Consider the following 14,829-nt stretch of genomic DNA (forward strand, 5'->3'; position numbering starts at 1 on the left):
CATTTTACAGATGGGCAAATGCCTCCATTTGCCCATCTGTAAAATGGGAATAATACCATGTACTTTGAAGGGTCATAGTGAGGTGTGAATAAGATCATGTTTGTGGAAAGTGTCAAGTACCAAGAGGAGCCTGTGAATGCACAATAAGGATGAGCTCCTTCTGAACACAGTTCTGGTCCTACCTTCTATACAGTGCCCTGTACATACTTTTATCCTGGTGCATATCAGTTATTTGGTTGATTTATAATATCATGGATGTGATGTCTGCTACATCAAGAAACAGGGCACAGGGAACCAAGCTGTTTTAACTATTCTGGAAGGGATCTACTCCTCTTTCTGAGAACCATAAATTTGGTATTTAGCATTTGGCAATTTGAACTAGTGAAAGATACAGAGGCAGGAGCTGTGTTTTCCCTTCTTAGCAAGAAGAACCAGGGGATTGCTAAGGAGTCAGGGCCAGCAAGCCAGGAGGCAACGCAGCAACAGTGTCCATGGATCTGCCACACCTACTAATGAAGGCCAGGGGGTTCATGAGTCCAGCTCTTTGAAGTCACTCCATGAAGCTCTTACTTCATTGATGCACAGCATGGAAGAGGAGTCCTGACTTAGCGAGAAGCCCAAGTAAAGTCTTTTATGAGGTGAGGGACTCATCTGAGGAAACATAACAAACCAAGGGGGAAGGGCTTTTGACAATCACCAAATGAGTAATAAAAAAGGGGCTGCCTTCCATGTCCACACCCTCTGCGGAAGGGGTATAAATGCTCCCCAGGGGAAGGAGACCCACAGCTCTGTGGCTTGGAGAACTTGGACTCTGTGTTCAGCCAGGTGCCTTGCTCCCTCCAGCACCATGCCTTACAACTGCTGCCTGCCCAATGTGAGCTGCCGCTCCACCTGCTGCTCCCGGCCCTGCGTGCCCCCCAGCTGCCACACCTGTACCCTGCCCGGGGCCTGCAACATCCCCGCCAATGTGGGCAACTGCGGCTGGTTCTGTGAGGGCTCCTTCAATGGCAGCGAGAAGGAGACCATGCAGTTCCTGAACGACCGTCTGGCCAGCTACCTGGAGAAGGTGCGCCAGCTGGAGCGGGAGAATGCAGAGCTGGAGAGCCGCATCCGGGAGTGGTGCCAGCAGCAGGTGCCCTTCGTGTGTCCCAGCTACCAGTCCTACTTCCGAACCATCGAGGAGCTCCAGCAGAAGGTGAGGGGATGGCTGCCACACTGTCTCCTGCAGGAAGTTGTAGGGAGGAAATCTATAATTTGATTAAGAAACAGTACGAATTCTCAGCTAAAGTCTGGCTTTTCCATTTTTTCTTGAGTACCCACCCATTTTGTGTGAGGCCCAGGACTGTTAGGCCTGAATATTTGCATAGTGCTAGTCTATGTGCAGGAGCAGCACTTTGCATAAATAAGCTGTAATTAAAAGCCGCTTCCAAATGCTTCCATGCATTGCCAAGATCCAGATTTATTACCCTGAGGTAAGAGAAAAGGCCTGAGCCCAAGAAGGAAGCTGAGGAAGCAGAACATTTTGTACGAATTGGACTATTTTCTGTCTACTTCATCCGGACTTTTGCCTACCATGACTTCTTGTTGCTGTCTTCTTCTGGGTACCTAATTATCCTGATTGTATTCCTGACCTGAATGCCTCTGGATTTCTCCTCCTGGTGTTCAGTGTCTAGCGAGGGCATAAAATCAGAACGAGTGGAAACCACCTTGCAGGTAGTAGTGCTAAGTCACCCAGGATGGCTGGAAGGGCATGGCTGCTTCCCTGATGCAGCTCCTCTAATGGCCAATTACATATTTATCTTCCCCACTGGACTGGAAATTTCTTGAGGGCAGGATCTAGAGTTTACTCATTTTTATATCTTCAGCTCCTAGAACCATACCACATTTATGGTAGTTTTGTTTTGTTTTTAGCAAGAGAAAATGAGCACATATGAGCCAGGGTAGAGGGAAGCAGAGGGAATGGGAGGAAGAGAATCTTAAGCAGGCTCCATGCTCAGTATGGACCTATCCTAGGTTTTTAAAAATAATTGTTAGTTATTATTATCAGTCCCTTTTGCTCACACATTTCAGATTTGATTTTTCAAATATTTATTGAGCACCTATAGCACATGGATAGCATGTAATAGTCTTACATAAGATCCACTGTGATTTCTCATTCCATTCCTTCCATGTAAGTGAATTGGTAGGAATTGCTGTTGGTTAAAAATAACCAAGCTCATTCTAGATTATTTGGGGTCTTCTAGATCTTGTGCAGCAAGGCAGAGAACGCCAGGCTGGTGGTGCAGATCGACAATGCCAAGCTGGCCTCAGATGACTTCAGGACCAAGTGAGTGGGCAAGTAGGGTATCCTCTCTCTTCTCTCTTTCCCTTTAACCTCTCCTCAACATTGACAAACACAGACAAAGCTTTCCCTAGATGTTTTTCCCAGGATCCATAGAACCACTGCTCTGCAGAGCACAGAGATCTCTTCTCTAGGTTCAGACCCTCCCTCTCTTGCTTCTCTGTAAGGTGACATCCTCCAATCTAGTGTAGAAGTCATAGCTTCACTCCTCCCCACCCCACCCTGATGCTCTGCTAGGCACAGAATGCAATCAGGTGAATGTGAGAAGTGTATTAATTTTGGAAATCTCACAGTTTAAGAACTTTTGTTCCCTAAATCCACTGGCTCCTTTTTTATATGTATATATATATTAAAAAATGATTACCAGTGCATTTTCCTCTAGGAGCTATGGCTCAATGTTAAACACCTAAATGAAACAGAAGGCTGTAGAAATCACAAACCCTAATTTCCAGGTGTGTGACAAACCAATCCACACCAGAGTCAGGGCCAGGTCCATTCCCGTCTGGTGGGTCCCTGATGCCCCTGTACCACAGGTACGAGACGGAGGTGGGCTTGCGGCAGCTGGTAGAGTCAGACATCAATGGCCTGCGCCGGATCCTGGACGAGCTGACCCTGTGCAAGTCCGACCTGGAGGCCCAGGTGGAATCCCTGAAGGAGGAGCTGCTGTGCCTCAAGCAGAACCATGAGCAGGTGAGGTTCTCCAAAGAGCAACTGGCTCCAACTTGCTGAGGCCTGTTTCCAGCTGCCAGGGGATATGGGAGAGACTCAACTAGCCCGAGGGGTCTGTCCTCCAAACAAAAAGGGATTTGTAGAGAATGAGCAATTGAAAGCTTGCGTTATGAGATTAGGAGGTTTCAGCCAGAGATAGGAATGAGAGTCAAGGAAGTTGGCAAGCCCAGGAATGAGGAAAGACCAGCAGCCAGGCGGCACCCACTCTCGGACCAGAGAACACCCCGCTGCAGAGATCTTGTATCCCAATTCCCCAATTTAGCAACTGAGAGGCCAAGACGGCTCCCCAGCAGAGAGGGCTCCACAGGAAACAAAACCAACTCTCCCCCTTCTCCTCCAGAGTTTTCTCTGCTGTTCAGTGTGATTTGGAGGAAATGTTGAGCAAAATGCTCACTGTCACTGCTTGGTCAGTTGATAAAGAAGATGGACATTTTGTGCAAACCTGAAATACCCGAACAATGTAAATGGTGATAGTTAATATTAATCAAGAGCTTATTGTATGCCAAACATTGTGCTAAGTACTTTAGAACTCCAGAAGTAGTACTCAGCTTACTGATGAAGAACCTGAGGTTTCTAGAAGCTTCTAGAAGCCATAGATTAAGTGGTAGGGATGGCCCTCTATTCACGTCTGATATCTTCCTAAGCCCAAGTACCAAGCTATGCTGGCTGTGTGAGGAGAATAGCTCGGAAATGAACAGATATTTAATTTCTTCAGAAAAAGCTAGGTTGATAGAATTGACAAATAACCTTTTAGATCTATTCCATCCCAGATGGCAGATTTTGAAGTAAGCACTCTATTTCCTCTTTAGCCAGACTCTAACCTTTTTATTAGTCATGGTGAAGAATCAGACCTAAGAGGCTCTGTGGTATATAAGCAAAAACAATGAACTGGGTTCTTGGGGCCCATGGTTTACATTATGGACTATCACATCTCAGTGTATAGGCCAAATCGCGGATCTAGACAATGGGTAGCACCCCGAAAGAGGTCATGGGCGTGAAAGCACTTTGCAAAGTGGAATACACAGTTTAGTCACCGATCGTAGAACCCAGTTATGAGAGGATCCGATGGAACAGAGAGGCTTAAAGCTTAAGAATGCTCACAAGCTGATCTGTGATTCCCTAGAGGAGAGCATCTGAACCCTCTGTGATACTTTCCATCTTCCCAATCCTCCCTCAGGAAGTCAACACCCTGCGCTGCCAGATTGGAGACCGCCTCAATGTGGAGGTAGACGCAGCCCCCACTGTGGACCTGAACCGTGTGCTCAATGAGACCAGGAGTCAGTATGAGGCTCTGGTGGAGACCAACCGCAGGGACGTGGAGGAATGGTTCACCACCCAGGTGGGCATCTCAGCACATGGCCACTCAGAACCCTTGGCCCATTGGGGCTCTTGAGGCAGGGTCTGACCTGTCTTCTCCCCTGTGCTGTTTCAGACCGAGGAGCTGAACAAGCAGGTGGTGTCCAGTTCGGAGCAGCTGCAGTCCTGCCAGGCGGAGATCATTGAGCTGAGACGCACAGTCAACGCCCTGGAGATCGAGCTGCAGGCCCAGCACAATCTGGTGGGTGTTGTTCAGGGCACTGTCCACACTCTCCTGACCTTGTGAAGCCAGGGGCTTCTCTGGAACCCCATGGAGAAGCTCCCTGAGGAGCGGCTCTGTGACCTGCCTTATGTTCCTCACACAGAGGGACTCCCTGGAGAACACGCTGACGGAGACCGAGGCCCGCTACAGCTCCCAGCTGTCCCAGCTGCAATGCATGATCACCAACGTGGAGTCCCAGCTGGCTGAGATCAGGTGTGACCTGGAGCGGCAGAACCAGGAGTACCAGGTGCTGCTGGACGTCAAGGCCCGGCTGGAGTGCGAGATCAACACGTACCGGGGCCTGCTGGAGAGCGAGGACTGCAAGTGAGTGGGAAGCTAGTCCTATTTCCCTTGGGGGTTGCATGAAGTTCCTGTGGGAATGAAAAGTTATCCTGGTGGAAACAAATAGATAATTTCAAGCTTTTGGGAGGGGACAGTCTGAGGAAGTGCTATATTCTCATATGAAGTGCATTTAGTATTTTTCTACCTCTTCAGCTCATTTACCCCTAACTGGTCCTCATGGTCTTCTGTCTGCAGGCTCCCCTGCAACCCATGTGCCACAACCAATGCCTGTGACAAGCCCATTGGGCCTTGTGTCTCTAATCCTTGCACCCAACGTGCTCGGTGCGGACCTTGCAACACCTTTGTGCGCTAAAGGGCCGGTACCAGGAGTACAAAAGTTCCAGAGTCACATCTCAACCCTACTTCATACAAGGGATCTCCTCTGGTGACCACACACTGGACAGAGGAAGAATTTCTACCAGCACCAGGTTCTGAGTGTCCACTCTGCCTTTCACGGAATCCCCTGGCTTGATCCTTCAGATGGCAAAGTCTCCTCAGCAGCTCGTTCTGTCTTCTGAGTGTATAGAGAAATCGACAGCAGGATTGTGCAGTATCTATTATCACAACGATGCACTTGTGTAACATGTTATGTTTGAACAAATACTTATCTAAATGGGATTTCAAAATAATTACATGAAAGTGTGAGCTGATTAGGCAGGTCATAAAACTGAACATACGGAGAAAAAACATCTTCCTTGTCACTCCTTTGGTCTTTGGAGATGCAGTCAGAGTCCCTTGTTAACTTCCTAATAAACTCTTATTCTGGAACAAACATGATCATTGTCCTTCTTCATTAATTCCCAAACTGGGTGTCTTGTATCAATAAAAAATAAGTGGTGTTCTTTCATCAGATGAAGGGGTCATGTGACTTCCTTCAAAGGGAAAGTCTCCACCAGACCTCACCCACCTGTTGATAAATTTTTTGTGTGGGGAGAAGTTGGTAGCAGAAGCAAAGGTAGATCCACACGACAAGATCCACAAACATTTTCTGCCTAGCTCTGCAGAGGGAAAAGGTGAGAGAACCACAGAAATGGGACCTCATCAGGAGCAAGTGAATGTTGAGACTAAGGCCATACCTCTCGGCCACACAAAAACACTGTATCCTAGCAAGAACTGGAAAAAACAGCCCAAAACTGTATTCTTCTACTTCTATCTTTGTATATTGGAGAGGTTTTCTTCATCACCATCCCAACTGAGTAATGATGATGTTTGTGCCTAAAATTTCATAACTATTAAAATATGCAGAAATACATTGATCTCAGGTCTAGACTATCAAGTTATGTATTATAAATGATCAAACCACAATGTCAAAAAAATTTTATTTTCAATCACATTCTTCTCACCAAAGTGTTATTAATGTTGCTATTACCTGTCATATCATTCAATTACAATATTTTTGGGAGGACAAGTGTTTATGCCCATTTAATAATAACAGCAAATATAATTGAAAAAGTTTTATCATAGGCTACTTATTCCTTAAAAATGTTTATTAGTAGCACACAGTGTATGTTTTATAACACACATAATATTTTATAGTTGTGGTATATATACATGTTATAAAATGCATATTGATAAGTAAACACATTGCAGGTGTGTGCTCAACATTTCTTCTGATAGAAGTAGAAGATGAATTATCCCGAAACCCAGCCAACTAGGGAGACTGAATCTCCCAAACTTCTTACACTCTGCACAGACTGAGATATGTAATTTCAAGCTGATGTAAGGTTGTGGGTGGACATTCTTTAGAATGCTTCATGTGTGAATAAAGAGTTGGAAATAAGACCATTTTGTTTCCATCAAAAAGACCCTTCCTTTTCACAGTGAGGGAACAGCATATTTACACATGTACAATTTTTTTGACATACAAATTCCCCTGAGATACTTATGCTGTGTGAAATTGGGTGTCTGAAGCACTGAGTGGATACCATGGTCCCTTCTCCCAAGGTTGTTCTGGGCTGTCAGGGCAGAGCAAGTGCCTACAAGTCACCCCACTAGAGTCCTGGATTCACAGAGAGCCTCTGTCCTATTCACCTGGGCCTCATTCTTCCCCCTAATTGTCTCCTCTCCCTACAGATGCTGCCTGGGTCCCCGGTGAATGTCCTGTCCTCAGTAAGAGTGCAAGGAATCTGAGAGACATGGAATGGCTGGGACTTCCCTTAAGCTCAGCACCAGTTGCTTGGAGGGACAGACTGCTGCTCATGTGACCCTCCTGGCGGTAGGTTTCTCCTGTCCTTTGTGACAAGGAGAAATCAGTAATGGTTCCTAGTCTATGCTGTACTCAAATCTGACTCTGCTCCTTACCAGATTTGGCCCTTGGGCAAGTCCTTCTCCTTCTCCAAACTTCATGCCTCCTCACAGGGCTCTCAGACATTTGGAAAATGTAAACTCTTAGAGCAAGTGCAAAACCACCTGCAAAGTGCTATGTAGAGGCAAATGGTTTTTTTTTTGACACATCCAACTCCATTGGTTGGACTGTTGATCAGGGGCCATGATATTCAGTTGAAGAAAGTGACTCTGGAACCAGAGTCTGTGGGTTGGATTCCAGCTTCACTCTTTAAGAGCTGTGTCCTTGCAAATAACATAAACACCATGCTCTCCCATTTCCTCATCTTTAGTAGGATGACAATAATAATATGTTTTCACAGGGTGACTGGGAGGGTGAATTGAGTAAATACACAGAAACACACAAGACTGTGCTTAGCAGAAGTAATAGGGCTGTTAGGAGTCACAGAGTGGCTACCCTCTGGGTGCACCGGAGAGAGGAAGACTTGGGCAATGTTGGAAGGGAGCATGAGAGACGTTTCTGACCTAAGCAGAAACTGTGCACTGTATGGAGATGTAGCAGATGGAGATTCATTGTGTCAGATGCTGAAGACACTTGCATTTTTTGTTTGTGTGTTATGATTCCAAGGCACATGTTTTTTAAAAAGTGTGCCTGGGTATTAGAGAAATTCTTAGAAGAAAAAAATTCTTGGGAGGTCTTCAGACCTTCAAAAGCTAAGGAAGTGATGGAGTCCAAGCCTGTAGCTCTGGGAAGAAACGGAAGTCCAACTAATATCTGGGGTAAAATTGAAGAGAAAATTTCACTAAGGTAATATAAATCTATCTTATGTACATATATACACACACCACATACATACTATATGTACAGACATATATACACTATATGCATATATGTATACATACATATTATATATTATTCAATTCCATATTCATATACATATTTAATATAATTAAATACATAACAAATAACATATCAATTAATCTATTATATATTTAGATACACACACAATATGGAGGTAGAAAGCCGGAAAGCACAGAGGAGGCTGGAGGATTTAGTGGCCATGAGAAGTGGCCAGGTCTGCTAGGCTGGATGGGGGTGGGTGCCTTGAATTCACCTTCAACCCTTGCTCAGCCTCCTTTCCACCCCAGGCGCGTCCAGGCCAGCCTCTCCCCTGATTAGAGCTGATGTGCAGAGCAGAGCCAGGTCTCTGAAAGGGTCTGGTCATGGGATCCTCATAACCGGGGGCAGACTCCTACAGAACAAAGGATAGACATTCTTGCAGATCTGAGAGTCTGTGTCCCTTTTCAGTAGAGGACCCCATTCTTGATCAGACATTACCAGACAAGAGTCGGTAGACAATAGTTTTATTAACTTTAAAAACAATTAACATGGTCCCAAAAGTTTATTTTCGCTTTTGTTTCCTTTGCCTTTGGAGACATATCTTGAAAGAAGTTGCTGTGGCTGGTATTGAAGAGATTACTGCCTATGTTCTCCTCTAGGATTCTGATGGATTCCTGTTTCACGTTGAGGTCTTTTATCCATTTTGAGTTTTGCACAGCAAAGGAAACAGTCAAGAAAACAAAGAGGCAACCCACGGAATGGGAGAAGATATTTGCAAATGAGAGTACAGACAAAAGGTTGATATCCAGGATTTATAAAGAACTCCACAAACTCAACACACACGAAACAGGCAAACATATCAAAAAATAGGCAGAAGATATGAACAGACACTTCTCCAATCAAATCAAGACATACAGATGGCTATCAGACACATGAAAAAATGTTCATCATCACTAGCCATCAGGGAGATTCAGATTAAAACCACATTGAGATATCACCTTACACCAGTTAGAATGGCCAAAATTAGCAAGACAGGAAACAACATGTGTTGGAGGGGATGTGGAGAAAGGGGAACCCTCTTACACTGTTGGTGGGAATGCAGGTTGGTGCAGCCTCTTTGGAGAACAGTGTGGAGATTCCTCAAGAAATTAAAAATAGAACTTCCCTATGACCCTGCCATTGCACTCCTGGGTATTTACCCCAAAGATACAGATGTAGTGAAAAGAAGGGCCATCTGTACCCCAATGTTTATAGCAGCAATGGCCACGGTCGCCAAACTGTGGAAAGAACCAAGATGCCCTTCAACAGACGAATGGATAAGGAAGATGTGGTCCATATACACTATGGAGTATTATGCCTCCATCAGAAAGGACGAATACCCAACTTTTGTAGCAACATGGACGGGACTGGAAGAGATTATGCTGAGTGAAATAAGTCAAGCAGAGAGAGTCAATTATCATATGGTTTCACTTATTTGTGGAGCATAACAAATAGCATGGAGGACATGGGGAGATAGAGAGGAGAAGGGAGTTGGGGGAAATTGGAAGGGGAGGTGAACCATGAGAGACTATGTACTCTGAAAAACAATCTGAGGGGTTTGAAGTGGCAGGGGTGTGGGAGGTTGGGGTACCAGGTGATGGGTATTACAGAGGGCTCGGACTGCATGGAGCACTGGGTGTGGTGAAAAAATAACGAATACTGTTATGCTGAAAATAAATAAAAAATTAATAAAAAAACAATTAACATCATTACAATTCAGATCTCAATTAAAGGAAAGTAATCTCATTAACAATGAGTGCTGCTTGTTTAGAATAAGATGAGAAATAAATGAGTCTGGAAAAAACCCCTTTTTTAATAGTTGTTTTTTTTAAATTGTCTTTCAGCAGCAACACAGAGGCAGGGTGAGAAAAGAGGGAAGAGCTCTAAGAATTCTAGTCATCTCTGGGCTCTCCCAGGTTTAGGATCAATTTCTTCTTCCACTGGGCTCTAGTCCACCATTGCTGAGGTCAATGGTTCCAGAGCCAGGTCTTCCCAGAAAACAGTGCTTCCATAGCAAGGAAGCAAGGGCATCAGAACCCAGGGACTGCCACCTAACCCTGCTCTGCCCTGTGTGTGAAGTAAGCAATGATGGGGTTGGGTTCTGAGCCTCAGCTGCTAATGACACTGTGACCCACTGGATGACAGTTACAGGAGAAGAATTATGGGTTGTTTTGGAGGCAGAATGTTTGCCTCATTATTTTTGACAAGTTTTCACCTTCTCCAACTTCAGACTCTTCGTCTGAGAGAATGCCTGGGCTGCCAGCCTCATGGGGTTGTGATGGTCTCTGTGTCTGGAAGCACTTTCTGAAAACCACATGTAAGCTTCAGTATTATTGTCATTGACCTTTTGACCTTGAATACTGATTCCTGAGCAGCCAGAGTCTAATCTTGAGATTGTCTGTTCCTAGGGGAACATCCTTTTTGATGGATGTTACTCAGGCTCCTGTTTTCCCAGCTTGGAGAGCTCCACCTAAACTCTGTTGGGTAGTATAGGACCAGCTTTCTGTTCTGGAAAGAGGATTAATCTATTCCATTATTCTGGGCCCCCTCTTCCTCACTGACCCATGGAATTCCAGCCCCTAGTACAGCATGGGTTTGACATGAGAAGAGGCACCACAGGGAATGGAGTGTGAAAGGAGGCCTTGGGGGGAACAATGACAGGAGTGCAGGGAAAAGGGACATGGGCCTGCATGGTCGTTCTGGCCACTTCTCCTCCTGGATGCACATTACAACCTTCATCTCTTCCAGCCCCTGCACAATAAAGTCCTTTTAGACGGTAGCTTTATGTGGGTGCTGCTGAGGAGACAAAGGAGTGCTGAATCACTCACAGAAGAAGTTATCAAGAGGCCCAAGAAGCATCTGGAAAACACCCGGCAGCACTTTTGTGGCTGAGTGCGAAATTACATTTAAAGCTGGGGCTCGTGGGTGACAGTTAAGGTCAAACGCTTTGTTCTGTTCTGTTTTGCTTCAAAGAAGTATTGCTGATATTTAACAACTACTCACATTCCTCATCGAAACAGGAACATTGGGCAAGAAGGGCCAAGAGTTTCAAGAATTGCTGAAACTGTAGGAAGATAGGATCATGATATGGCCTGTTTCTTGTTATTGCAAAACTTGTGCTGACACCTTTACGTGGGTTGGTTGGCTGTGGCCTGGCCAGCCTCTTATCTGAGCCCACAACAGGTGTGCGAGGATGTTCTCTTTCTTTTTCATTCTTTCACATAGGAGGACAAGCTGGAGTGTGTGTGTTTAAAATTTGATTTTATTTTTGTATTTTTATTTATTTATTTTTATTATGTTATGTTCGTCACCATAGTGTTTAAGATCTTAAAAACAAAAAATGGGTAGAAGATATAAACAGACACTTCTCCAATCAAGACATACAGATGGCTATCAGACACATGAAAAAGTGTTCATCATCACTAGCCCTCAGGGAGATTCAAATTAAAACCACATTGAGATATCACCTCACACCAGTTAGAATGGCCAAAATTAACAAAACAGGAAACAACATGTGTTGGAGAGGATGCAGAGAAAGGGGAACACTCTTCCACTGTTGGTGGGAATGCAGGTTGGTGCAGCCTCTTTGGAGAACAGTGTGGCGATTCCTCAAGAAATTAAAAATAGAACTTCCCTATGACCCTGCCATTGCACTCATGGGTATTTACCCCAAGGATACAGATGTCGTGAAAAGAAGGGCCATCTGTACCCCAATGTTTATAGCAGCAATGGCCACAGTCGCCAAACTATGGAAAGAACCAAGATGCCCTTCAACGGACGAATGGATAAGGAAGATGTGGTCCATATACACTATGGAATATTATGCCTCCGTCAGAAAGGATGAATACCCAACTTTTGCAGCAACGTGGACGGGACTGGAGGAGATTATGCTGAGTGAAATAAGTGAAGCAGAAAGAGTCAATTATCATATGGTTTCACTTATTTGTGGAGCATAACAAATAGCATGGAGGACAAGGGGTGTTAGAGAGGAGAAGGGAGTTGGGGAAAATTGGAAGGGGAGGTGAACCATGAGAGACTATGGACTCTGAAAAGCAATCTGAGGGGTGTGAAGTGGCGGGGGGGTGGGAGGTTGGGGGTACCAGGTGGTGGGTATTAGAGAGGGCACGGATTGCATGGAGCACTGGGTGTGGTGAAAAAATAATGAATACTGTTTTTCTGAAAATAAATAAATTGAAAAAAAAAGATTTTAAAAACAGCTGAGGGCGCCTGGGTGGCTCAGTGGGTTAAGCCGATGCCTTCAGCTCAGGTCATGATCTCAGGGTCCTGGGATCGAGTCCCGCATCGGGCTCTCTGCTCAGCAGGGAGCCTGCTTCCTCCCCTCTCTCTCTCTGCCTGCCTCTCTGCCTACTTGTGATCTCTCTCTGTCAAATAAATAATAAAATAAAAAAAAACAGCTGAAAGATGAAATGAGAAAGACTATAAAGCAAGCCCCAGAAAAATCTTGGGTTTGAAAAGGACTGCCCTAGTTTTCCATCTGAATCGTAACCTCTACTTGAATCTTAGCCCTCATCCAGTTTCTTAATCTGTAAAGTGGGGAGAATAATGACCACTTTGTAGCTTTCATATAAGGGTGGAATGAGATTATGTTGGAAAAGGTGCTAGACTGGTCAATACTTACTAAATGCTCTGTAGAAGTCATTTCTGTTCACATACTTAAGGACCCGGAGGAATCATAACTATGTGCTCTGACTGCTTTTCCTACTGATCAGGACAGGGGCTCCACAGCATGTGATCTATTATGTCCTCCTGGGTGTTCTCCAGATGCTTCTTGGGCCTCTTGATAACTTCTTATGTGAGTGATTCAGCACTTCTTTGTCTCCTCATCACCACCCACATAAAGCTACCGTCTAAAAGCAGTTTATGCAGAGGCTGGAAGAGATAGGGGGTTATAACATGCAACAAACCATAACTTGCCTGCCTGAAATTAATAACCCATTTAGGGCAGATGAAGGAATGGAGCGCAGAGAGGTTGCTCGAGGAATGCCACACAGCAAAAAATGCTTTTAACTCATGGGGAGGAGAAGCCTTTGGGTGACTACGAGAGGAACAGGAAGCATGTAGGCACATGATTGGCAGTTTCTAATGAGAAGGGAATAATTCAACTGTCTCTTAACCCTAGCATGCCATGCTTTGATAAAGCACAGCTTCCTAAGTGTCTTCCATAAAAGGCATATGGAGATGTTAAGAAATGTGAAAACTCTTATTTAAACTATCTGACTTGAGGACAGTTGAGGAAGGACAGTGACCCAGATGGAGTCTGAGGGCTGGCTCTGAGCAGGCAAAAGAACACCAGGGCTAGAGTCCCATAGAAGATAAAGAGCAGCATCTGTGCCCCTTGCCAAGGCAGTGTGTCACTCCTACATTAACAACCATGACACTCACAGGACTGGACTTGACGTTCGCTGTGAAAGAACATTGGTGACAAGAACAGGGGCATGGAGTGCAACTTTTGAATTACACCTAGCATGGGGGCACCTGAGTGGCTCAGGGGGTTAAGCCTCTACCTTCGGCTCAGGTCCTGATCTTAGGGTCCTGGGATCAAACCCCACATCGGGCTCTCTGCTCAGCAGGGAGCTTTCTTCCCACCCCCTCTCTCCCCGCTTCTCTGCCTACTTGTGATGTCTCTCTCTCTCTCAATCTGTGTCAAATAAATAAATAATATTTAAAAAGAAATACACCTACCATGAAACAACGATTAAGAGCTAAAGTGGTTCAGCCACATAAAGGTGACCAGGCGTTGACCAGCTCTGTTTTGGAAGTGCTTAAGTGGAGACTCTAAAGGTGATCATCATGCCCATGTCACAGGACTTCCCAGTAAACCAAGCCAAGATTTGAGAGCTTTGGTCTTGCCTCTGTGGCTCTTCTTTCTACAGAGGGGCTGGGTATCGCTTGCTTAGACATAAAACTAGTCAAAGGTGACAAAACGAGGTATACATTCTAGAAAGTTCGGGATATTAATTGAGAATCAGGGTGTGTTTAAAGAATCCTTTTTTTCTTTCTTTCTCTCATCAAGCTGTGACTAATAATAAATGAAGACCTGGTGAAAAAGCGAATCTCTTGGTTGAAACAACCAGTTCTTTCAAACTCATACCAGTCACGTATCCAATTAAATAAGAGGATTAAAAAATACTAGTTAATGTTTACTCCTATACTTAAAAAAATCCTGGGCTTGTACAGACATTTATAAAAGCATAAAGCACTAATAGGATGTACTTATGAAATTCATGACTGTGTTTGGGAAGAAGGGATTGGAACATGCATGGCTAGGAAAGTCAAAGTTCTTTAAGTAATCTTTCATGTTACATTTACTTGCTTTTAAAAATATTTTATTTATTTGAGAGAGTAAGAGAGAGAAAGAGAGAGAGAGAGAGAGAGAGAATGAGTCAGGGAGGGTCATAGGAAAAGCAGACTCCTCGTCTAGCAGGGAGCCCAGGATAGGGCTCTATCCCAGGATGCTGACATCATGACCTGAGTTGAAGGCAGAGCCTTCTTTGTTAACTGACCGAGCCACCCAGGTACCCTCATATTTACTTGATTTTTAAACACAGAGAAAACATGAAAAAAAAATTTAACTGCTACTCATCCTGAATAGAGAAGCATGGGTTTTATAATAAAGTTTCTCTGTTGTGGTTTCTTTCTTTCTTTCTTTTTCTT

At 44.6% G+C, this 14,829-nt stretch overlaps 1 protein-coding gene across 1 annotated transcript; it reads left to right on the plus strand.

The window, feature by feature from the left end:
* Positions 1-844: 844 nt before the first annotated feature.
* LOC122907606 (keratin, type I cuticular Ha3-I) lies at positions 845-5,304 on the plus strand. Its single transcript, XM_044250419.1, has 7 exons — positions 845-1,195; positions 2,244-2,326; positions 2,875-3,031; positions 4,248-4,409; positions 4,503-4,628; positions 4,753-4,973; positions 5,187-5,304. Exons 1-7 carry the CDS (start codon positions 848-850, stop codon positions 5,302-5,304), a joined length of 1,215 nt encoding a protein of 404 aa, XP_044106354.1. The 5' UTR covers positions 845-847.
* The last annotated feature ends 9,525 nt before the right edge of the window (positions 5,305-14,829 follow it).

This window comes from Neovison vison, chromosome 5 (assembly GCF_020171115.1).
Source record: "Neovison vison isolate M4711 chromosome 5, ASM_NN_V1, whole genome shotgun sequence".
In the NCBI taxonomy this organism is placed as follows: domain Eukaryota; kingdom Metazoa; phylum Chordata; class Mammalia; order Carnivora; family Mustelidae; genus Neogale; species Neogale vison.